Here is a 25,617-nt window from a genome sequence, read left to right as displayed (position 1 = left end):
GGTGTTCTAATTTTATATGACTGTCACAGTTAAACACTTCCTTTTTTAGGTGTGAGGATTCAGCTTAGGGCTTTGCACATGTCAAGTAAAGATTTATTACTGAACTTCACCCCAAGGCACTATTGAACAACTTTTTTTTGGTGGGGGCAGGGAAGTCCTGGGACCTGACTGAACTCAGGGCCTGGGCCCTGAGCATTTTTGCTCTAGATTAGCACTCTACCACTTGATCCACAGCTATGTTTCCCGCTTCTTTGGTGGTTAACTGGAGATAAGAATCCCATGGACTTTCCTGCCCAGGCTGGCTTTGAACCACTATCCTCAGAACTCAACTTCCTGAGTAGCTAGGATCACAGGAATGAGCTACGAGCACTCAGCTCCTATGAACAACTTTTTAAGATAAAACAAAAACAACAATAACAACAGCAAAAACCCCACAGGACCCTCTTCTACTGCAGCATTAGGTTCTGTAATTTCAGACTGAAATCTCACAGCAGTAATAAAAGCCAAAGCAGAAAAGCTTCATGTTACCCTCCCTTTCTCTTACATGCCAAACCAATAACTCTACAATTCACTTACCAGGAATGTGTTTACTATCTAGAGTATCTACATCTATCTAAGATAACAATTTAGACGGTTTGGACAAGTCATATAATTCCAGGTACAGCGAGCTGAAATGTCACCTTTAATGACATGGTGGTAAAATTTCTGCTTTGCATTATGAACTTCAAAGTGGAGGGAGGGCAGTACTGTAGTCTTAAAACAACTTGCCAAGAAATGTAGGAAATCAGAAAGTTCTTATTAGAAATGTCAACATATGGCCAGCAGACGTGGTTCAAGTAGGCCTTCTGCAGCTCAGGAGGGGAGGGAGGAGAGAGAAGAAGCATACCTCTCCACTCTATGTACACAGCTACATTATTATTTTACTGTCAGTCCTTGGGTTGGGGTTAGTCCTCCATGGGGATAAAACCTCTGGAAGCAGCCTCATACTTTGCTGAAACAGGAAAGAGCATGAGCTCTCGGGTGCCAGCAAGGAAGTAACTCCTGAAAATCTTTAAGATGATGGTCATGTTAAAGATCAATGGAAAAATAGTAGACACCAGTACAGAAATATTCTTTTCCCCTTCACATGAAAAGGCAAAGCAACATTAAGTAACCAACTGTGACATTTTTTACTTAAAATATCAAATTTTATGACGTTAGACATTTTCAGAAGGATAAGGAACTAGAATAGAACATATTCTTTCCTTTCACAGCAGGGGAAAAAAATCACAAATTTAAATGAATGGATGAGGTTTGAACCTGATCAGGGCCTTAGGCTTGTAGGTAAGTTCTCTAGTCCGTTCTGGTTTGAGTTTGTTTTTGAGATACAACTTCAGACTAACTTTGCCCAGTCTAGTCTCTAACCTGACTCTTCCTGGCTCTGCTTCTCAAGTAGCTAGGTTTACAGATGCGAGCCACCCATATACCCTGCTTTTGGAATGGATACTCTGGTACAATATTTTCTGTTCATAAAATATTAGCCATTTTAAATGTTACCTATCGTCAGAAGGTAGGTCTGTTCAATTCTGCTTAGATAAGCTTTTACAATTTGTTAATGAGAATAATTTGTGTGTGTGTGTGTGCGCACGTGTGCGCGTGCACGCGCACATGCACGCGTACTGGTACCAGAATTTGAACTCAGGGTTTCAAGTTCTCACTTAGCTTTTTTTCTGCTAAGTGGCAATCTACCATTTGAGCCAAGCTTAAAGTGTGGCATTTTGCTAGCTAACTGAAGACAGACCCTCTCAGACTTCTCTGCCTGAGCTGGCTTAGAGACTCAGTCTTCTAGGTCTCAGCCTCCTGAGTCATTAGGATTATAGGTGTGACCTGCTGATGTCTAATTCATTATTTTGAACAGCAACAATCCTTTGGTAGGTATTGTTTATACTAATGTGGTTTATGTGTGTGTATAATACTTCTAGCATTGAAAGGAACATAATCTGTACCATAATTTGAAGAGTTTACTCCATTTTTATGAAGTGGCATTCAGAATCCTTTTCTGTTAAAACACTGTACTTCATCAAAGTAGAACACAAAACTAGCAGAACAGGTGAGGTTTATCAGTAGAAACTATAATTTATAAAATTTACATTTAGGGTTAATTAACTGCTAAGAAGTTTCTGTTGAACATTTTAAGAGCAATACTTAAAAGCACTACAAACTTTCAATATACCCTTCAGGATGGTTATAATTACAGATTTTCCATTTCTTTATTCAGTGACTATTAGTTTCTTTTTTTCTAAAAGTCTATCCATGATGATATAAAATATGTAACTCCAATAAATTAGCTACAAACTTAAATATACCAGTGAGCAAAGTAAGATCATCCCAAAGTAAAGTTCTACATCCTAGATAGCTTTGGTGCAATCATGAGGATAGTCCCAGACTTCACACCAAAAATATTCTAAGTGGCCTGTCTGTCCCTCAGACTGCCATCCCTACAAACACTAATCACTATAATTGGACCAATCAAAATACTTTTCTCTTAGCACAGAGTCCTCTTCCTAACTTAAAAACAAACAAAACTCCAGACAACAAATACAAAGCCCTGGAGTATCAAAGCACACAAATTTTGTGATAGAAAGTGGGCAAAACTTCATGCCCTCTGTTTTAAAGTAAATGTGCATTCATCCTCTAGCTGTGCTTTGGAGGGGGAAAAAACAAACAAACAATATCAAACTTACAGACCTACTGCAAGATCTGACACACTCACTCACTTTGGGACACATTAGGTATATATGATGCAAAGATCCAGGCTAACAGAGTGATCTGGTGGATAGCCTCCAGGTCTCTAAGGAAGAGGGGGAGGGGGAGAGAGGGAGACAAAATGTGGAGGAGCTGAAGGACTCAAAATAATTGTATGAAGAAAAGTCTGTGTTTTCTCAGAAGCCAAGGCGCATAAATATATTCTATTCTACTTAAGAAACATTGACTTTGTTTCACATGACCTTAAAAGACACATAAAGGTAAATTTGTGCATGTGTATTTGTGTCTAAAAAGATTATTCTCAAATATTAAGACATATAGAACAAAGGTATAAAAGTAGGCAGACAGTATTCTTCAACTTTTCCTCACTGCACAGAGAAATCCTCCTCAGGTAAGAATAGGAGTATTCGGTAAGTTGGAAAACATGTCTAGCTTATGTTTTTCTTTAAAAACCACGTATGAACAGTGATTTAGGTTTCATACACTTACAAATTATAAGGATTTGAAGAAACGATTATGGCTCTTATAAAACTCCTTATCACAAATTCTTATTGGATTGGGCTATGAATGATGGGTGTAATGGTTTCAACTAAACTTATAGAAGGCCTTTCAAAGCAACAAACATTTTCCAATTATCAGCTCCCTCAACATGAAAGCTACCAGCTAACCCCCAATTTTCACTGTTGACTCATACTTCAAGGCACTCTGCACTGACCTTTCTCTTTACCTTTTGTTTCTGGAGCTGGTCCTGGGGCTTGAACTCAGGGCCTGGGCACTGTCCCTAAGCCTTTTTCTCCTCAAGACTAGAGTTCTATCATTAGAGCCACAGCTCCAGTTCCAGCTTTTTTTTTTTTTTTTTTTTTGCCAGTCCTGGGGCTTGAACTGAGGGCTTGAACACTGTCTCTAGCTTCTTTTTGCTCAAGGCTAGCACTCTACCACCTGAGCCAAAGCGCTACTTCTGGCTTTTTGTTCTATATATGTGGTGCTGAGGAATCAAACCCAGGGCTTCATGTACACAAGGCGAGCACTTTACCACTATGCCATAGTGTCAGCCCACTTCCAGCTCTTTTGGTAGTTAATTAAAGAGTCTGACATGGGGCTGGGAATACGGCCTAGTGGCAAGAGTGCTTGCCTTGCATACATGAAACCCTGGGTTTGATTCCCCAGCACCACATATATAGAAAACAGCCAGAAGTGGTGCTGTGGCTCAAGTGGCAGAGTGCTAGCCTTGAGTAATAGGAAGCCAGGGATAGTGCTTAGGCCCTGAGTTCAAGGCCCAGGACTGGCAAAAAAAAAAAAAAAGTTTGACAAATGTTCTTGCCCAGGCTGGCTTTGAACCACAATCCTCAGGTCTCACCCCCCTGAGCAGCTATGATTATAGGTGTGAGCCACCAGTGCCTGGCATCTTTAGCATTTTTAACAACTCTTTCTCATGTTATAATGAAGGTAAGGTTATTTTTCAAGGAACCCACATTTTCAATCCCATAAGGCTGACTTTTCAATAATCACACTTATTCCTAAGGAAAATAAGATTTAATTTACTTTATTATAAAAGGAAATACATTTTAGCACATAATTATTGTAGACAACAGAATATTCAGAAAGCTTCAAATTGATAAGTAAGAACACATATTTCACTGAAATATACTTACTTATAAAAACATATTGCCTTTGCCATGTGAAAACCTGCTGTTTAGTTCTCTGGATTTCTTTATTAGGGCTTTTTTCTGAGCTTCATCAAACCGATTGACCTTGAGATCTTTATCCCGGTCAAACGGTATTCTCTCTTGGGGCTTGTTTTTATCTTCAGCAGCCTTATTTTTTAATTTTTTATGATGAAGGTCCATGAGAGATTCTGATCTTTTGGATTCCTAGAGACAGTAGGAAAGCAGAGGAAACAAACAAACAAATAAACAACTTAGCTTGTATAGATTATCTAGAGAACATAATCACAAAGCAGAGCAATTATACAGCAGCAGTGTTCACTAGGGAGGGCTGTTTACAAACCCAACAGGTTTTCCCAAACCCAAGAAGGTATCTATGAGAGACAAATTCACTTCCATGAAAAAAAAAAGGTATTTATTTACTATGTGTCATGAAGAAAAATTAGAGTAAGATGGAGGGGAAACAAAATAATTATGTTATTTAAATATTAGCAAGGAGTATAAGTCAAAAACATGGTTATGAAAGGATTCTACTCTTACTTTGTGAATGCTGGTCCTTGAAGCCTACATGGGTAGTTAGGAGGGGAGGAGGCACTGGCAGGCAGAAACTAAAACAGAAGTGAAACAGTAAAACCAAGGGCACACAAATGGCAGAATTCAAGGGCTCTGCAAAGACTGGCATGTTCCAGAACCTCAGAGAATATTTGTTCCATTCAATGTTCTGCCTGTTCATTTTCCTTTGTTTCCCTCATTTTTTTTCCTTTCATCTTTGCTAAGACAGATAAGTGTTCACATTTTCAAAGCTATCCTGTAAGACAAGGGTTGAGCAAAGGCAATATAGATAAGGGATTCAGGACAGACTTCTGAGTAGACTAGGGTACAAAATAAAATGGCTCAGTGTTTGAGGAGGAATAAATGAAGGTAATGCAGAAAACAACAAAGGATTTGAAGAAACAATTATGGATGGCCCCTGAAGAGGGTGGGGTATATGGGCTACCCAGAGTGGAGTCCAGGCAGTACAGATATGTGCAGAATTTTAAGCTTATTCATCGATAATTCATACCAACTTCCTTCAAGGGATCGCAAACAAAAGTACTTGAAGATCCCTGGTCTCTATTTCTGAGTTGCTGAAAGAATTTCAGATTCTTGATTCCTCCATGGACTGGGAGAATTGACTTCCCCAACATCTGGGACTCTCAGAAACCTGTGCTTTTACCAACAAGGTTCTGATACAGGTGACCCATCAGAAGAAATATGCACTGAGGAGGTCATGCTTTCTTGTAATTTGTCTAAGTGCAAAAAAAGCTACACAAACTTGGTGGTTTATCATCAAATCTCCACATGCTAATGTGATCACTCCTTAAAGAAGTTATTACAAGGGGCTGGGAATATGGCCTAGTGGCAAGATCGCTTGCCTCGTATACATGAAGCCCTGGGTTCAATTCCCCAGCACCAAATATATAGAACATGGCCAGAAGTGGCGCTGTGGCTCAAGTGGCAGAGTGCTAGCCTTGAGCAAAAAGAAGCCAGGGACAGTGCTCAGGCCCTGAGTCCAAGGCCCAGGACTGGCAAAAAAACAAAAACAAAAAACCACAAAAGAAGTTATTACAAGGGGGTAAATTTTACCAAACGATATTTATTATATACATGCACGGAACTATCACAATGAAACTCCTCTGTACACAAAGATATGCTAATCAAAATAAAATATAACAGAAGGCATTAACTTGACAAAAGAGGTAATTATTAATAAGGAAGAAAGAGGAGCTAAAAAGTTGAAAGAAGGGGACATGTAGATGTTAGAAAGAACTAAAGGAAATAGAGAACAAAGTCTGTTAATACTGGTAAGGACACATGAGAAAGGATGGACCCCATTACTTTACCTAAAGCCACTCCTGGGGAAAACAATTTATATTGATGAGCAATAAAATGGAACAAAATTCAAATAAAATGGAGAAAAATAAGATGGCAAGTTTTATTTGTTTTGTTTTGCTTTTTTGCCAGTCCTGGGGCTTAAACTCAGGGCCTGGGCACTGTCCCTGGCTTCTTTTTGCTCAAGGCTAACACTCTACCACTTGAGCCACAGCGCCACTTCTGGCTTTTTCTATATATGTGGTGCTGAGGAATCAAACCCAGGGCTTCATGTATACAAGGTGAGCACTTAACCATTAGGCCATGTTCCCAACCCAAATGGCAAGTTTTAATGTATTGATTCCTTATATTAACAAGTTAAACATTGATAGAGACAAAAGAACACACTAAACTACTGGACTACTATAATCAATTGAAATAATTAACTCATAAATGTACACAGCTTGAGCATTCTGGGCAATGTTTTACCACTGAACTACACTCCCATCCCTGAAATTATTATTATATTTTATCAGTTGTTAAAGGTATACAGTTGGCCTGGTTTTGGTGTCATTTTTCAGTGTGACACATAGAACCAAACTAGTGTTCAACTATTAAAAAATTATTTTAAAAATGTAGAAAAACTGCTGCACTATTCACAATAGCCAAGTTGTGGAAACAGCCCAGACATCCTACAACAGATGAATTCATTTTAAATTAAACTGCAGGCCATTATATGTCATTATGTTACTTTAAGTATGTCAAACACATTCACTAACTACTGCTCAGTATTTGCTTATAAGTTTTCCCTAAGATAAACTTAAATGTAATGAAATGTGAAAATATTAGGTACATATTATTTTATAATTTAAAATCCAATCAAAATTTAGTATATTTCCGTTACTACAGAAAGTTTGCTAAGCCACTTCCTAGTCAAATTTCATACCCTTACTCCAGCAACTTCCATTCTATTATTTTCTACCATATATTATTCATTCCGCATAGTATAGAGATTTAGATAAACAGAATCATGAACATGAGCTTGCCTGTGTAAGACTAACCATTCTGTATAATGACTTTGATTCATCCATGTTTGGCATTTATTTTAATTTGTTGCAATTTACAGTTCAATTTTTCTTTCATTGATGGATCCTGGACTGTTTGTAGTAACAGCTATTATGAATAAGCTTCTAGGAACACTTTTGTGTCTTTTTAAAGACTACTATAAATAAGACATTGTGTTTTTTTGAGACTACTATGAATAAGGCATTCCTTGGGTAGACATGTTTTCATTCATCTTAAGTAAATACCCAGGAGGATATTTACTTAGAGTAAATACTATAGAGTCATAGTGTAGATATGTTTGGTTTTATGAGAAAGTCAGGCTGGAAAATGAGCTAGCTTGCTAATCTTAAGCCGTTCTTCTACTTTTTTTCCCCCCCAGTCCTGGGGCTTGGACTCAGGGCCTGAGCATTGTCCCTGGCTTCCTTTTGCTCAAGGCTAACACAGTATCACTTGTGGCTTTTTCTGTGTATGTAGTGCTGAGGAATCGAACCCAGGGCTTCATGTATATGAGGCGAGCACTCTACCACTAGGCCATGTTCCCAGCCCTTAAGCCATTCTTCTAACATAACTCATTACTGTATAAATTGCAGCTCTAGGTACTACACTACATATTGCATCTGATATGTTTTGGGATGTTGTATTTTTGTTTTCATTCAGGTCTAGATATTTTCTAATTTTCATTGTCATTTCTTCTTTCACATAAAGTTTAAAATTTCCTGTTATGAAGGAAGGAAGGAAGGAAAGTAGGAAGGAAGGAAGGACGGAAAGAGGGAGGGAACAGAGAGGGAAGAGAGAATGGGGAGAGATGAGGGAAGGAAAAAAGGGAAAGCAAACAAAGGAATGTAGCTTCCACTGGACTTACAACTCTGAAACTAATCTGTGGATACACACACACACACACACACACACACACACACACACACACAATTTGGCTAGTCTTGGGCTTGAACTCAGGGCATGGGCACTGTACCTGAACTACTTTTGCTAAAGGCTAGCATTCTACCACTTGAGCAACAGCACCACTTCTGGCATTTTCTTTTTATGTGGTACTGAGGAATTGAACACGGGGCTTCATGCATGCTAGGCAAGCACTCTACCACTAAACCATATTCCCAGCCCAACATATATATTTTTATAACTCCTCCAATAATGTGTTGCTGCTGAAATAAAATACAGTTTTAAGAGCAGAAGGTAGCAAAAATTAAAACAAAAGTCATATTTTCATAATTCACTTAATAGAAATGAATTAGAAAATATAACAAAATGAACTATGCAATTGGCAAGCCAGTTACTGCTTGTTGAATCTAACGATAAAAAAACACATTCCCATTACATAGAGCTTTTAGATTATGCTGAATGTTAAATTCCTTGCAGCCAATGACTCTAACAGTGATGTGTTCAGTTTTGCTAGAACTTAGTCTCTGAGCTGTCAGTTTTCACAAATGTCCCTTGATGGCTGACTTTTCAGTCAGTTTCCAAAAATGCTTCATGTTCACAATTCAGGCCAACATATACCCAACAAATAAGTTTTTATACAACTTTTCATTTATTAAAATACTAGAGAGAAAGTAATTTCCCTAAACACCTGAAGGCTCCAGGTACCAATGGGTTCAGTGATTTACATTTGTTATTTGAGCTGGAACACTTGTTAGTTTTTAAGAGGGATTATAACTAAAAATGAGTGAGCCTGGAGCTGGTAGCTCACACCTGTAATCCTAGCCACTCAGGAGGCTGAAATCTGAGGATCAAGGATTGAAGCCAAGTGATAAGTGCCAAATGAATACTGACCTTAGTTCACCATACATTTATTTTTTTTTATGCTATTGAGGATTAAACTCAAAGCTTTGTGTTTTCTATAAGAAAGAGTAACACAACTGGGCATTAGTGGCTCACACCTATACAGGAATCTTAGGTGAGATCTGAGGATCACTGTTCTAAGCCAGGTCAGGGAAGGAAAATCTATGAGATGCTTATCTCCAATTAACCACCAAAAAGTCAGAAGTGGAGTGTGGCTCAAATGGCAGAGCACTAGCCTTGAGCAAAAAAAGCCCAGGGACAATGCCCAGGGCCTAAGCACCTAAGGACCAGTACCAAAAAAAAAAAAAAAAAAAAAAAAAAGGAAGAGTAATACAGGGGTAAATACAATCAGAGTACATTATATACATATGTGAAAATATCACAATGAAATTCTTTTGTAAAATTAATGTATGCCAAGTTACAAAATGGTAATCTACAGAGACAGAAAGATCTGCTGCTAGTTTGGGCTGGAAGGGAATGCTAGGTAACAGAGGGCTGTGGTAAGGATACAAAGTTTCTTTTTGAGGTGAGGAAAAATGTTCAACAGTGGACTATGGTAAGAGTTGCAGATATTCATGACCACATTGAAAATCACTGAACTGCATGAACTGCAAAATTAAATATTAATACAGCTGTTTTAAAGAATTCTTACATTGTTGTAAAAGCTCAAATACATCCATATTCTTTTGAAACCTGGAAGCTTTAGAAATTCAGACTTCATCTCATGTCCATTCTGCTCCTCCAAGAGCATTCTCTAAGCCACACACCCACTCTCAAAGGCATTTGATATCAGCCACTGAAGCTGTGGCATGAGGGAGCAATTGCTTTTCTAAGCCAGTAGCTTATTGCCTGGCTTACTCCTTTACTACTCCTTCCCTCTGTCCATGCCTGCCCCTGCTGCTTTGACTCCTTTTACAGATCAGAATACTCTAGAATTGATGGACTTTATTAAGAAATATGAATGGATAGATGAGGACAGTTGAATCAAGAGCCTTTCTTAGAACCTTGAGGTTTTCATGGTTCTTTCCTTCGCTGAAATTTCACACTGATGCTTGGATTTATAATGTGGCCTAGACCAATGTATAGGGTGTTTCATTTTCTGGGGTTGGTTTTCTTAGCTCCCCTTGAGAAAATAAATGATAATGGAAAGAACAAAAAAAATTCTTACATTGTATGAAGACACTTGCTCAGCCAACCTCTTATCTCTTGCTGATGGTATGTGGTCTTCATCCTTCTTACCCAATGACTTCCTTGATTCTTGTGTTTGCTGAAGAACAAACATTGATAACATATTACCCAAAATAAAATAAAAAGGAATCTTATTTTTACTTAGATTAAGTAACAAGAACCTATACTAGTCTCTTAGACAAGTTGAATTCCTTCCAGTTAGAAATTTTTAAATATTTGAAGAGATCAATTCATGAGTAGCCTGTTTAGCAAAATAAAAAACAAAAAAAACCAATAAACAAAAAACAACCCTCTAGTCAATCAACTAATTGGAAGAAATTACCTATTTATTAAACCTAGAATGAGTTTTGACTAATAAGCTTAAAAGAAATCTACTATCTGTTTTCAAAAGCAGTAAAAAGAGCTGGGGCAGGTAGTTTATGTCTGTACTCCTAGGTATTTAGAGATAGAAATTGGGAAGATCTTGATTTGAGGCTAGTCTGGGCTAAAAGTTCATCGCCCTCATCTCAACTAATAAACAAAGCTGGCTATGGTGGTGCATACCTGTCATGGAGTTGTACAAGAGGTTAAGATGGAAAGGATAGTGGTACAGGCAAAAAAGGAGACCCTATTCCAAAAATAACCAGAGCAAAAGGGGTGGGAAGCGGTGCTGAAGCTATAGAGCTAAGAGAGCTGGCATGGTGGCACATTTCTGCAATCTCATTTACTCAGGAGGAAGAGACAGAAAGATCTTGGTTCAAGGCCAGTTGGGTTAAAACTACCAAGATCCAATCTCACAAACAAGTCTTATATGGTGCATGCCTGTAATCCCAGAGAGGTTGAGACAAGAGTATCATAATCTGAGGAAGGCTGGGCAAAAAACACAAGGTACTATCTGAAAATAAATAAAAAGCAAAGGAACTGGAGGTATGGCTCAAGTTGTACAGGACTTGTCTATCAAGTAGGAGGCTCTGAGCTCAACCTCAAAAAATTCAGCAAAGACATGCTTCCAACCATAACCTTTCAATGTGTGTGGCTCACTTAATAGATTTTTATCTCTTGTTATTTCTCCTGCCCCCCATGTACATTCAATTACTGTTGTGAGATTTTTTTTAAATCTAAGGACGAAAGGAATTTACCATATTGCCATATGTACAGGCAGGTGCTAAAGTGTGGAGATTTCAATGTATCCCCATACTTCAAGAACAACACTTCTAAGAGTGGGAGTGTAGCTCAGTAGGAGGGCACCTGTGTGGCAAGCATAAGGCCCTGATTTCAATGCTAAGACAATCACAAAAATACCAGAAACATAAAAATAACCCTTCCACTTCATAACCACCTCTCTACAGGAGAATTCCCCTTAAGAAGCTATTTCTTCTTTCTACCATCTTCAAACATGCCTGACAGAAGTATTGAAATCATAGTTACAGGAAGAGAATAATAATCCTGAGAATTCTAGCACCAAGGATCAAGATGAATAGCAGATGAAGTAAGTGTGGAACTGTTCAGATCAGTATTAAGCATTTAAGCCTCACATGGGATGTCTTATGGGAATTCCACTCTTAGGTAGAATCAGTTTAAGAAGTAGGGTCAGGGACATTGGAGTTTTTTTTTTTTTTAATAATAAACAGGAAGACTTAAGAAGAGGAAGAAAAAAAAACAATTTTCATACATTACTATTTCGATGACGATGCCTTTTACCTATGCTGGCAGTCACATGGACCTTAGCACACCTGACTACAGTCATTTTGGGAAATTCTCTAGGTATGAATTTGCTAGGCTAATCTGCACATTTCATTTTCTTTTGAAGATATTTTAAAAGGTACATTTTTATGCAGCTAGTATAATGGAGTATGAAACCAGGAAATTTAGATTTAGAAAGGTCAAAAATGGAATTTTTTTGACAGCCCCAGAAAAGAGTGAAGCACTAACCTAGCCTGTGACTTAGGGCTGAAGCTTTAAGAGAGGCTATCAATTGGAAAATAGCAAATAACAGTATGACTTTCCTGCTTCATAATTACTCTTGGGAGGAAAATGTGTATTTTTCCTTTGGAATCATAACTTCCGAAAGGAGAATTCTTAAGTACTTTTGCCTTAGCAAAATTGAGCCAACATGGACAAAATTCACGGATAAACCAACTCACAAACAAGTAAAAGCTCTTACCTTCGCTTTCCTTTCCCTGTCCGCTGGAGTATCTGTCCAGATTGATCGGTCTCCAGATTTGTCATCGGCTCTCCTCTTAAAGCTCCTTGGCCCAAGACCAAAATCTTTCATTTCTGGAGGAAGCTCAGTCATCCATGATTCTCTTGTAATTGGTTTAGATGAATCCTTTAAGAGAAAAGGTTGAAAAGAAAGCACCATGGACAGTAATATATAGATAATACTGTACCTACGTTTTTCAAATGATATTTTAAATTTGCTTAAAAACTTCAATAGAAAAGATAATTTTGTGACACACATTTGCAGTATATGTTAGGAAATACTTCATCCGATTTGTTATTCTTTTGTCTATCTTTTGCCACACAGAGTATTTTTTAGTATACAATTCATCCATTTTTCCCTTTGCAGTTTCTAGGGTATAAAGGTCCTAAGTTTCAACATGTATATATGTACAAACAGACACAGAAATACATACACATACAATATTAAGATTATGAACAGTACATATTTACATTTGGTTTTAAAATTTTGACCTATGTAGTTTATTTCCTAAACTTACATCATCTCCTTTCGTTAATTTTTCTTTCATTCTCTGGGCCCTTTTTTCAAATTCTGCTGTTACACTGTAGTTAATGGGTCCTTTTGCGGGCATTGGTCCAACAATATCTTCATCTTCACTGCTGTCTGTTTGCTTTTAAAACAAGACATCATCTTTAATAAAAAAGGAGACCACCAGGCATAGAAACAGATCCTAAATTACTCAAATTGAGGTGGATTACCCATAGACAACAGAACAAAAAGCCAAGGAATGTATTGGCTTATCCCTAAGCCATGATGAGCTTTTCCTTGCCTTCCTCAAGTACACCGTACAGAGATGACAAACCCACAGCAATAGGGCTGTCCTACCTCTCTTCCCATTCAGAGTACACTCCATTCAATTATTTTAACTCTCCTCTCAATAGACACAGATACAGCCTCAGAATTATCAACGATATTCCTTTTTTTTAAAAAACCAGTTATCAGCAATGACATAGGTGAAGCCAAATATTATTGTTGGTACATAGAGTGTTTTAAAAGATGTCAGCAAGCAAGGCATATTTTTCAGCCCTCATGAAACACAAAGTACTGTATAATAACACAAAACCCTGACCTACATCTAAGTAACTTTGTTCCAAAGTACCCCACTTACTCCAAAGGCAAAGGAGCATTGTTATAATGGAATACAGCTTCTTATTAAGTCATTTTGATAAGCATTTTCCCTCTGTGGGTCTGTTACATGTTATATACAGCAGGGCTGGAAGGCTGTCCTTGTCCTCCAAGAGATTTCTTGTGATAGATAACAATAATGTGCTCATCCTTCACACTGTCACATGATTCTTCATTTTTTTTTCTTTTAACTAGTCATATCAGGAAGTGTGTGTGTGTGTGTGTGTGTGTGTGTGTGTGTGTGTGAGTGTGTGTGTGTGTGTGTTGGTCCTGGGGCTTGAACTCCGGCCTGCTCACTGTCCCTGAGCTTATTTTCTCGAGGCTAGTGCTCTACCACTTAAGCCACAGTGCCACTTCTGGCTTTTTGTGGTTAACTGGAGATAAGAGTCTCAAGGGATTTTTTTGCCCTGGCTGGCTTCAAACTGAAGATCTCAGGCTCCTGAGTAGCTGGGATTCCAGGTGTGAGCCACCAGGCCTGGAAGGAGTTTTTCATATTGCTTTCATTCCCCATAAATCATCCAAGTGTATCTTACTCTCAATGGGTTTTCTTCTCTCTGAACCCTGACACCAATGTTGTTTTTCACAACAATTCAGCAATTATTTGTCCTCTAAATCCTCCCCACACATTTAATATGTATGTACTTTGGCATGAAAATGTCATACTTAATCCTTAACTGTTTTCTTTTGAGGAAACCTAAGCTTAAATAAGCATATTAAGAAAAGATACATAACTTGCCTGAAGTTATAAAGCTAGAATCAACATTCCATGACCAAAGGCATATATATATATATATATATATATATATGCACACACATATATACACACAGATACACACACACACACACACACACACACACACGCGCGCGCGCGCGCGCGCGCGCTGGTCCTGGAGCTTGAGCTCAGGGCCTGGGCACTGTCCCTGACCTTCTTTTGCTCAAGGATAGCACTCTACTTGAGCCACAGTGCCACTTCTGGCCTTTTTTGTTTGGAGTATTGAGGAATTGAACCTAGGGCTTCACACATGATAGACAAGCTAAGCCACATTCCTAGCCCAGGATTCTTATACTGAGTGACAGTAGCCCCTCTGTTCTTTTCTTAAACTATTAGTGATTTAAGTGTTTATAGATTAGCTCTACTATAGGAAACTCCTTGATAACACAGGTAGTATCTTTATATTTAATTCCACATAGACTTGAGGAAATAAATGGGCAAATATATTATTGTTTAAGATGGAGGGATAAGCTAGTGGTATGATTACTTCTATCTAATGAAAGACAGCTTCATGAAGATTCATGTCTTGATAGGAACTTTCAGAAAAAGAGACATAAACGAAATGGGGGAATGAAAAAGCAAAGGAAAAAATGGACACAACACAGAAAACTAGAAAATGAGCCCAAATCTAAGCTAATTTAATTCAGAAAAATAGATACTATACACTATTCAAGGTTAGTATGGACTGTAAAGTTAGACTTAAAGACCTCACTTATAATTATTAACATACAAGTAGTACAATGGTATTAGCCCTGTGATTGTAGACATGTTATCATATATGTGTGTGTGTATACACACACACACACACACACACATACAGTTTGAACTACTGGTCTCCTACTTGCTAGGCTAGTGCTTTATCACTTGAGCCATACTTTTTGCTGATTATTTTTGAGCTAGGCTTTAGTATACATTTTTGCCTGGGAGGATCTTGAACCTTACACTTTTGCTCTTATCCTTTGGTGTAGCTAGGATTATAGGATGAGCCACGAGTGCCTCACTAGACATTCGTGCTTTTGTTTTCTTTTTTAAAAAATTGCAGGGCTGGGAATATGGCCTAGTGGCAAGAGTGCTTGCCATGAAGCTCTCGGTTCGATTCCCCAGCACCACATATATGGAAAATGGCCAGAAGAGGTGCTGTGGCTCAGGTGGCAGAGTGCTAGCCTTGAGCGGGAAGAAGCCAGGGAAGGTGCTCAGTCACTGAGTCCAAGGCCCAGGACTGGCCCCCCCAAAAATTAAATACATAAATAAATAAATAATTGCAATGGAGGGGCTGGGAATATGGCTTAGTGGCAAGAGCGCTTGCCTCATATACATGAAGCCCTGGGTTCGATTCCCCAGCACCACATATATAGAAAACAGCCAGAATTGGCGCTGTGGCTCAAGTGGCAGAGTGCTAGCCTTGAGCAAAGAGAAGCCAGGGACAGTGCTCAGGCCCTGAGTCCAAGGCCCAGGACTGGCCAAAAAAAAAAAAAAAAAAATGCAATGGAGATTGAACTCAGTGCCTCACATTTGCAAGGCAGGCACTCCATCACTTGAGCCATACGTTCAGCCTCCTATTTAACCTTTCTGAACTTTGGTTTTCATGGTTTCAGATGGGGCTGATAGTAAATACTCTCCAACAACTGCTCTACTACAAAAAGAATCTTGTATTTTCTTCCTCCTCTTTTGTGACTGTTTATAACTTGTGGGAAAAATGTCAATCACTCTGGACTCAGACCATCTATCTGGCCTGGGCATAGACATTTGGTAAAATTTTGGTCAAACAAGTGAGACTGAAGATCTGGAGGAAACCTTCTCGTAAATTTGATGACTGATTCATTTTGGTATGTATGTACCTGGCACGTTGCTGGCACTCTTAGAAACCACTCAGAGTAAATAACTCTGAAGTTCATTCTTCACCACTGCACCATATTTCCATCCACAATCTTGTTTTAATTGCTAATTCTTCAGTGGAGATGAATGAGCAGGAATTTCTTGACTACATGAATTCACTTGTAGAAAGGGGCATTTGCTAAATGAAAATTGGCTTTGATAAATAAACACTGTGTAAACCTGGGTAAGTTACCCATTATCTTTGGTCTTTCACTTATTATCTGTAAGCTACAGATAGTACCTACTTTATGAGACTGGGGAGAAGGTTAAGATCCACATGTGGGAAAAATACATTATAAATGATACATATTTCAGCCCTTGCTTAGGAGAAAAACAGCCTATTTTACTATAAAATCATTTGATTATTTTATAAAAATCACGTATCCACAAGTGTATTTTTTATACCCAGGTTAATAGACCTGGTAGGAAAGAGTTAATTTCAAGGTAAAGTGCAAACTGCACAGTTTTCTCTCCTCCAGATCAAATTACAATGATTCCTTAAATTTTTTCATTATGTTCTACTTTCCTAATGCTTTAAAACCCTGTGTTCCATGATAAATAGCACCAACAGAACCTCAGATTTGTGAATAGCTTTTGAGTTCATTTACCTATGTTATAAACTTAAGCCAATCTGAATATAATTGAGTCTTACATTAATCTCAAACTAATCCTGAGGTTCTGAGTTTGTTATCTCTAATTTGTTAAATGAAAATGTTCCAAACCTCAGAGTTGAGATATGTTGATGCTTGTCCTTGGTCCTCTCTCCCTTTGTCACTTTTCTGAGTAGATTTAATGAAGCCAGGTGGCAATGCAGGACCTATGATAGGCCTGAAAAATAAAATGGACCTTTGTCATTTTCCCCAACTAAAAGGCTGTTTTTCAGAGTGAGAGGCCACAAAAATAATAAAGTTTGATAATAACCAATGTTGAAAATAAGAATTTTAATTAACACATTATTTTTACTAAGTGTTTAAAAAACTTACTGCAGTTCTTTGATACTGGTATATGCCTACTTTCTAAAAGTACTATACTAAGTAAAAAAAAGGATAATATTGTTTCATAAGGGTTTTAGGATGGATTTATAACTAGTAGAGGTCTTGGTTCTTTTCCAGTTTTGATGTTCACTGTACACTAAAAAGTACCTTAAGAGCACTGTAGTTACATTCAGAACTACTTAAGTTTAAACTGGATTCTTCTGAAGACACACAGAGCATGTGCTTACAACAGATGTTAGTAATCAGTGCCAGGACAGTATACAGATCTACACCCTGGCTTCACTAATAAGCCAGCAACAGCATGGAAGTATAGAAGAGTGTAGCTACCTACTTGACTGAGTCTTATGGATAGAAGCTTTTTCAATCAGGCCCTTTTCTGTTTCCTAAACATAGCCCTGGTCAGTATAAGCCACTGTACTTTGGGAAAATTTAAGCCTAAAGATACATAAACCGTAAGTGACTGGCCTCCTAGTCTTTCAATCTCCCTACTGCCACATGCTGAAGAGACTGTTATCAGATCAAAAGAGAGGAATGTCTGAATTCTGCACCTTAGTATGTAGTGAAAAAATAAAGGAACAAACATAGTTTCGATTCTTTTATGCTTTTCAGCTTCTTTTTTTTCTGAATAATTACTTATTTATGGTCAAAGTGATGTACAGAGGGGTTATAGTTTTCATACATAAGGCACATTTCTTGGGTACATTTCTTGTACAGTTTGTTACCTCCTCCCTCATTCCCACCCCCCCACTTCCTCTCCCTAACTTTTCAGCTTCTTCATCCTTGTTTTATGACAATATTTTTTCCTACAGTTGTCACTGGGTGCATGTTATCAGTCCAGATGACAAGTCCCAAGCTGAGTTTTCCAGGTTGTGCTGTGTTCAATTTAGAGTTGTCAGAAATTCTGGGTAATGTTTTGGTTCATGAATTCTCTCTGAGCTTAACAATTTTGCATATGAAAGACAGGGAAGGTTGGTGTTGATTGAAAGGTTCAATTAACTAAAAGAAGTACAGCATATTTTATTTCTGAGTACAATTTTCTCCTCTTTTGGAGGTTTTGGGGTTTGAACTCAGGGCTTCATTCTTGCTAGGCAGATCCTCTACTGCAGAACACTTTCAGCCTATTTTTGTGCTAGTTATCTTTGGGACAGGGTCTTGCTTCCTGTCCAGGCTGTGCCTGTACTGCAATCTGCCTATCTTATGTTTCATGAGGTAACTAGGATGATAGGTACATGCCACCATGTCCAACTTCTTCCACTGAGACTCGCATATTTTTCTGCCTCGGGCTGGTCTGAAATTGTGATCTCCCTGATCTCAGCCTCCAATAAGGTAGGATGACAGGGGGTCTCTTGAGTTTTTCTGCCAAGGCTGGTTTCAAACAGTAATCCTTCCATTTATAGCCTTCTAAACAGCTAGGGTTACTGACATGAGCCACCAGGACCCTGCTCTGAGTACAATTTTTTGCACAGCTACACATATAAATATAGTTTATTTTTCTGGCCCGAGGGAATTTGTGGAGATAAAACTAATGATATATAAAAATCTTAAAAAATAGCAAATGTAACTACAGCATGATTATGACTATATAAGAGGCTTTTCAACCTTCAATATATGCTGCTGGTTATTTGTTTCATATATAGATTTTTATCATTTCATTAAATGTAATTCTTAAGAAACTGCCTTAAATGTAATTATAGTTAAATACCCTGTTCAAAATGTTGGGAAACAGAAGTACTCCAAATTTCAGATTCTGGAATATATACATATACATGAGATATCTTACGATCCATATCTAACCATGAAATCCATGTTTTATGCACATCTTATACATACAGCCTAAAAGTACACAATATTAAATTTTTTATGTATGAAACGAAGTTTGAATACACTGAACTGATGCATCAGCCTTGTGGTGTCAAGATGGAACTCAAATGTGTTGGACTTTGTAGCATTTCTGATTTTAAATTTTCAGATGAAAGATACTACACCTATAATGTATGTATATGCCTGCCTGTATTACTTTATCTTTTTTTGTTTGTTTGTTTGTTTGTTTTGCCAGTCCTGGGGCTTGAACTCAGGGCCTGAGCACTGTCCCTGGCTTCTTTTTTTTTTTTTTTGGCCAGTCCTGGGCCTTGGACTCAGGGCCTGAGCACTGTCCCTGGCTTCTTCCCGCTCAAGGCTAGCACTCTGCCACTTGAGCCACAGCGCCGCTTCTGGCCGTTTTCTGTATATGTGGTGCTGGGGAATCGAACCTAGGGCCTCGTGTATCCGAGGCAGGCACTCTTGCCACTAGGCTATATCCCCAGCCCCCTTACTTTATCTTTTTGAAAGGGGGGAAGGGTGCTATCCCATCTACTCCCACCACTTTTTCAAGTGTGAAATTAGGGATATGGAGATTTTCTATAATCTGTGTCATAAGTGTGCAATAATAATCATTTTTATTATTATAAAGAACAAGTACTTTCTCCTATGAATGACTCTTCAAGTGTCAGGAAAATATGTATATTTAAAAACACAAAACACTTTCAGACAACTCTTTCATGAATTAATAGATACTGGGGCAATATTTTAAAAAGACTGGCCTGAAACATCACACATTAATTATCACCTTGGTGGAGAATCATCCTGCTTTTTAAATCCAGGAGGAAGGGCTGGTCCAAAAAATCCTTCCTCATCATCATCGTTGTCATCCTGATTCCTCCTCTGTTTCCTAGAAATGTAACAGTGTAACTTAAGGTAAAGAAAATTTTCACAAAGAGAAGGTGTGAAGTTTGAACTTAAGGCCTCAAAGTGGTTCTACTTGCTTGCTTTGCTGGTATTTCACCACAATGCCCATCCTACTTTTGGATGGGTATTTTAGAGATAACATCTTGTGGACTTTTCTGTCTGGCAGGTCTCAAATTATGATTTCAACCTCGAATAGTTAGGATTATAGGTGTGAGCCACTGACTGCTGGTGGAAAATTTTAATTGTTTAAAGAAATAATTAACTAATTAATTGCACACCTAGTATTTCAATAAAACAGCCATGACATATAAACCTTTAAAAAAGGGCCTATGGCTACAATGTTTGGAACATTTACTCATGTGAATAATACCATATATATGAATATATATATGCCATATATGGTATATATATATATATATATATACACACACCATATATATGAATTTTGCTGGGCTGGGGATGTAGCTTGGAGGTAGATTACTTGCCTATCATGTATAATCCTCATCATCATAAAAATTACTTAAATTCTATACATCTCCATAGCTATATGTCACTATAATAAATTCCTGTGTTTATGATCAAATTATGAAATTGTTTTTCTCCTGTGTTGTAGAAATCCAAAGCTTTCTTTCTTTCTTTCTTTCTTTCTACCAGTCCTGGGGCTTGAACTCAGGGCCTGAGCACTGTCCCTGGCTTCTTTTTGCTCAAGGCTAGCACTCTCCCACTAGAGCCACAGCGCCACCTCTGACCATTCTATATATGTGGTACTGGGGAATGGAACCCAGGGCTTCATGTACACGAGGCAAACACTCTTGCCACTAGGCCATATTCCCAGCCCCCAAACCATATTTCTTGATAAGCTATGTGTTCTAGCCAACTTGTATTAGTTTTGCTTTTAATTTAGCATATAACTTAAAAGACTTACTTTGCAGTTGGACCACTGTCATCTTCTTCAGATTCTTGATTTCTTTCTTCAGACAAAGAACTGCTGTCCTCATCGCTGTCCGATGAATCTGAACTACTGCTTTTATAATTAGGGGGCAGAGCTGGTCCTGCAACTGAGTATTTGTTTCATGTGACCTAAGCAGCCACAACTATTTCACTGAACCCCCCTCACTGATAAGTTTTCACTTTCTTTTCTGAAAGTCACAGCACTGGCTATGAATAGTTCTTTTTTTATAGACTTTTCATAACATTTGGTCCTGATTTATGTACAGTGGTTTTATCCTTTCCAACTCCAGGAATGCAATCACTTTATCTTATAACTCCCCGCCCCCCACCTTTTTGTGCTGGTACTGGGGCCCTGTTGCTATCCCTTGGCTATTTCACGAAGGCTGGTGCTCTATCACTTGTACCATAGCTCCACATCTACCCCTTTGGTGGTTAGTTGGAGATAAGAGTCTCATGGACTTTCTTGCCTAGGCTGGTTTTGAACAGAGATCCTCAGATCTCAACCTCCTGAGTAGCTAGGATTACAGGTGTGAGACACCAGCACTTGGCCTTATACCACCTTTTTAATAAGATTCAAAAAATTTTTGTTAATGTCCACACTTACAACCATAAAAATAATATAATTTCTCTGGTAACATCAAGTTCTTGTACCTGCCAAAATTGCACTGCCAGTATTTGGGAAAATACAGAACAAACAACTACAGTTTTCATACATACTTAGAACTTGGCTAAATGGATAGGATTTTGAACCCAAGGGTATCTAACATAAAACATGTATTACAATGCAAAGCATCACTTTTTTTTTCTTTTGCTAGTCCTGGGGCTTGAACTCAGGGCCTGGGTGCTGTCTTCAAGCCTCTTTGTACTCAAGGCTAGCACTCTCCCATTTGAGCCACAGCACCACTTTGAGCCTTTTCTGAGTTGTCTATTGAAGACAAGAGTCTCATGGACTTTTCTACCTAGGCTGGCTTCAAAACCATGATCCTCAGATCTCAGCCACTTGCATACCTAGGATTAACAGGTATGAACCACACATCACTTTTTATAACAGCCATAAAATAAAAACTACTAAAAATACCAGTCAACAGTAAAATGAGTAAATGAATTGCAGAATGATCACCTATGGAACTTACTCATACTTTTCTTCAACCTTAAGTTGAATAGAAATTTATTTGCTAAAAATAAAAGCAATACCTTTTAAAATGTCTCTATGACAAATGAGACCTGGAAGGAAACCTGTAGTGAAAATGTTGTATCTGAGTAAAGAAAGCAAAATTTGATTCAGGGATGTTTGGGATTATTATTTTTATACCCTGTGAGGTTCCTGGGGCTTGAACTCAGGGCATGCATTCTAGCCCTGAGGTTTTTGTTGTTGTTGTTTGTTTGTTTTTGTTTTGCTCAAGGCTAGGGCTTTACCATTTGTGCCGCAGTTCTACTTCTGGCTTTTGAGTGGTTAACCGGAGATAAGAAAGATCTCATGGCCTTTCCTGCCCAAGCTGGCTCTGAACACTGATCCTCAGATCTCAGCTTCTGAAGTATCTACAATTAATGGTGTAAGTCATTAGCACGCAGCGGGATACTCTAGTGTCACTGCCACTATACAAGTAAGAACAAACTTGCAGGAGGCACCCGACAAGCATTTTCTTGTTACGTGTGAGCGCCCGTTATACTTTAAGAAACAAGAGCACAAGGAAATGGTGATGATGCAGACGTGAAAAAATTATTTAGATACAGTGGATTAAACAGAGAGAAAAATGCTGAGGATAAAGAGGACGGCATAAAGATGTTTGGGATGGTTTAGAAAAGTGGCACTAAGTTGAAGGATGGGTAGGAGTTCGTAGATTGGTAAACACCTAATAGTCCAATCAGAGATTAAAAGGAGCTTAGAGTTGCGGAGACTTTGCTTTGGTGCTAGGCGGTATTTCAAAACGCAACTGATGGGCTGAGAATACGGCCTAGTGGCAAGAGTGCTTGCCTCAAAACGCAACTGAGATGTGAGGAAGGCGAGTCCGGACTGGAGGACATGGGGTTTCCTGCATTGATCTAGTAGGTGAAAGGCAACCTGGGTCAGGGATGAGGAAAACGGCTTCGTTCTACTTTGAGCTCCTCCAAATGAGGATGTGAACCAGTGACTCTTCCCGGGTTTCAGTGTCCCTTTTTGTAACGTGAGGATGATACCTTTTTCCTTATTTTACTGTTTGGGGAGGATTAGATGGCTGAGTAAGTATTGATTAATTAGCAGGGTACCTGGTTTCTGTTTAGTGCTGTGGTTTTATCAAGCTGAAGCGGTTTCCGAGAAGCCACCGCTACGGCCCAAGGAGAGTTAGCTCCGGTCGGGGTGCACTCGCACCCCACTCCGCCGCCCTCGGACGCCCAGACTTTGCCTCTAGGTACAGACAGGGTCGGGCAGAACACGCGGCCGCTTACCGGGACTCGGGTCTCGCTCTTCGTCCTCCGCGGCCCCCCTGGCCTTGAAGCCAGGGGGCAGCGCAGGTCCGATCAGGTCCCTCGCCATCCGCGGTGCGGACTAGGGTCGCACTCAAGTTTATGAGCGAACGGCGAACCTATCCAAAAGGCAGTCCGCTTAGCGCTGCGAACGTCGGAAATTTTCTCGTCGCCGACCGATGACGTTGCAGCCTGTGGTTGGTGGAGGCGGTGTCATTATCACAGCGGAACTGACGTTAAAAGTCCGTTCCGCCGCCGCACGCTGTGATTCCTGTCTCGGGGCTGGCATGGCCGAACCTACTAGTAATTCCGTGCCTGGTACGGGGTGGCTTCCAGCCCCCGAGCTGACGTCCGCCATGGGGCCGTTGAGAAGCACCGCCCCGCCGCAGGGCAACTGGGCGCTGTGGGCGATGCTGCCGCCACCGCCACCCCCCTTATTGTCGCCTCCCGTGGATGAGTCGAAGCATTCCTCCGAGACGCAGCTCCCCATGGAGGTCCAGCCTCTCTCTGGGGCGCCGCCCCCCTTTGATGCCCACATTCTCCCCGGGGCTCAGCCCCCCTTCGACGCCAAGTACCCCCTGGACTCTCAGCCGCAAACCAGCGGCCAGCCTTCCTGGGATTTCCAGGCTTCGACATCATGGTACTGGAGACAGTCTCCCGATGGTTTTCCTTGGCACCAGAACTCACACAACTTTCCAGGTAGGCCGGTACCCCTTTGGCCTTTCTTTCTATCATCCTTTCTCTCCCTTCTCTCTTTCCCCCCCTTCTCCACCCCGTGCTTCATTTTTGGTGTCTGGTAATGTCTTGGATTGGAGTTAACTAGTACGTTCATTCAGTTTGGCTTCTATTGATTAAATTCCAGCCATGTTCCAGGAATGTCAAATAACATACACACACACACACACACACACACACACACACACACACACACATTTTTTTTAATGCCAGTCTTGGGGCTTCAACTCAGGGCCTGGGTGCTGCCCCTTAGCTTCTTTTGCTCAAGGCTGCTTTGCCACTTGAGCCACACAGCTCCACGTCCCGCTTTCTCTTTTTTCCTTCTCTTTCATTCCAAGTTCTGGGGCTTGAGCTCAGGGCCTGGGCACTGCCCCTGTCTTCTTTTTGCTCAACCACTTGCACCACAGCACCTTCCAGCGTTTTCTGTTTACGTGGTGCTAAGGAATCGAACCCAGGGCTTCATGTGTGCTCGGCAAGCACTCTGTCGCCAAGCCACATTCACAGCCCGCTTTTTCTTTTAGTTAATTGGCCAGCTTGCAACCCTGATCCTCAGTTCTCAGACTCTTTGAGTAGCTAGGACTACAGGTGTGAGGCTTAGCTTTATAGATGATCCTTATCTTGATGGAATTTAACATCCGAGAGTGGGAAGACAATTAGGCAAGTAAAAGTATGTGATAGAAGGTGCATGTCGGACATGGTAAGGCATGATTGTAATCCCAGCACACTGCAGGCTGAGACAGGAGTTTAAAGGCATCCTAGGGGTACATAGCAAGATCCGGCCTCCAAACAAACAAAAACAAAACAAAAAGTAAAACAAAAAAAAGGAGGGAAATGAATTCTATGGAGAGATAAAGGAGAAACTAGTGCAATTTTGAATATTATTGTCACATAAGGAAAGTGACATTTGAGTACAGACTTCAGAGAGGTGAGAGATCAGAACTATGTTTACACCTGAGTGAGCAAGGAAACAGAAGTCCCAGTGAAAAGGCTGTAAGTCAGAATAGAAGCTAGAGTGGCCAAACAAAACAAAACAAAACAAAACTGGTCCTGGGGTGCAGCTGTAGAAGATTGGGTGAGAGGGCAGATTGGTAGGTAGGTCCTTGTAGATCATGGGACTTGGATTTGTACTGTTGTGAGGTGGGTAGTACAGAGGAGTTCTACCCATCTGATTTAGGTTTTTTGTTTTGTTTTGTTTTAGCAAGGTTAGGAAACCTTTTAATTCCCCAACCCTGTCAAGTCCACAAAAATCACTTGATACCTGAAGGGGCAGGCACATTTGCTTGTTGTAGATGACTGCCAGAGACCTGTCTGCCTGTACTGATAATTGAGTATGGCATGTAATGATGTAAATATCCAAGTGCTCTTGGGCAGAGAAAAAAAGGTTCCCCACCACTGTAAAAGATTACTCTGGCAGCTGAAATTGAATGAAAGTGAGACCAGTTAGGAAGCTATTGGAATTGTCAA

General features: G+C 39.6%; 2 protein-coding genes across 3 annotated transcripts in view; one reads left to right on the top strand and one right to left on the bottom strand.

Annotated features, from left to right (window-relative positions):
- Positions 1-894: 894 nt before the first annotated feature.
- Gpalpp1 (GPALPP motifs containing 1) lies at positions 895-23,577 on the bottom strand. 2 transcript variants are annotated; one of them, XM_048341342.1, is made up of 9 exons: positions 23,401-23,577; positions 20,948-21,080; positions 19,904-20,005; positions 17,026-17,131; positions 13,010-13,141; positions 12,454-12,618; positions 10,291-10,389; positions 4,398-4,616; positions 895-1,049 (listed from the first exon to the last, which is right to left on the bottom strand). In XM_048341342.1, the coding sequence occupies exons 1-8, from the start codon at positions 23,486-23,488 to the stop codon at positions 4,398-4,400; spliced, it is 1,044 nt and encodes a 347-aa protein (XP_048197299.1). In that variant the 5' UTR covers positions 23,489-23,577; the 3' UTR covers positions 895-1,049. The 2 variants fall into 2 exon arrangements, with proteins under 2 accessions (XP_048197299.1, XP_048197297.1); XM_048341340.1 differs by lacking the exon at positions 895-1,049 and having other exon boundaries at positions 4,273-4,616.
- Positions 23,578-23,681: 104 nt separating this feature from the next.
- The window catches only part of Nufip1 (nuclear FMR1 interacting protein 1), a 39,297-nt gene continuing 37,361 nt past the window's right edge, over positions 23,682-25,617 (top strand). The window contains exon 1 of the mRNA XM_048341339.1: positions 23,682-24,117. Coding sequence (XP_048197296.1) covers positions 23,706-24,117 — 412 coding nt within the window. The 5' untranslated portion in view covers positions 23,682-23,705. The remainder of the gene's footprint in view (positions 24,118-25,617) is intronic.

The sequence above is a fragment of the Perognathus longimembris genome, chromosome 3, assembly GCF_023159225.1.
Source record: "Perognathus longimembris pacificus isolate PPM17 chromosome 3, ASM2315922v1, whole genome shotgun sequence".
Classification (NCBI taxonomy): Eukaryota; Metazoa; Chordata; class Mammalia; order Rodentia; family Heteromyidae; genus Perognathus; species Perognathus longimembris.
The sequence above is the reverse complement of the archived record's forward strand: the minus strand, read 5'-3'. Positions and strand labels throughout refer to the sequence as shown.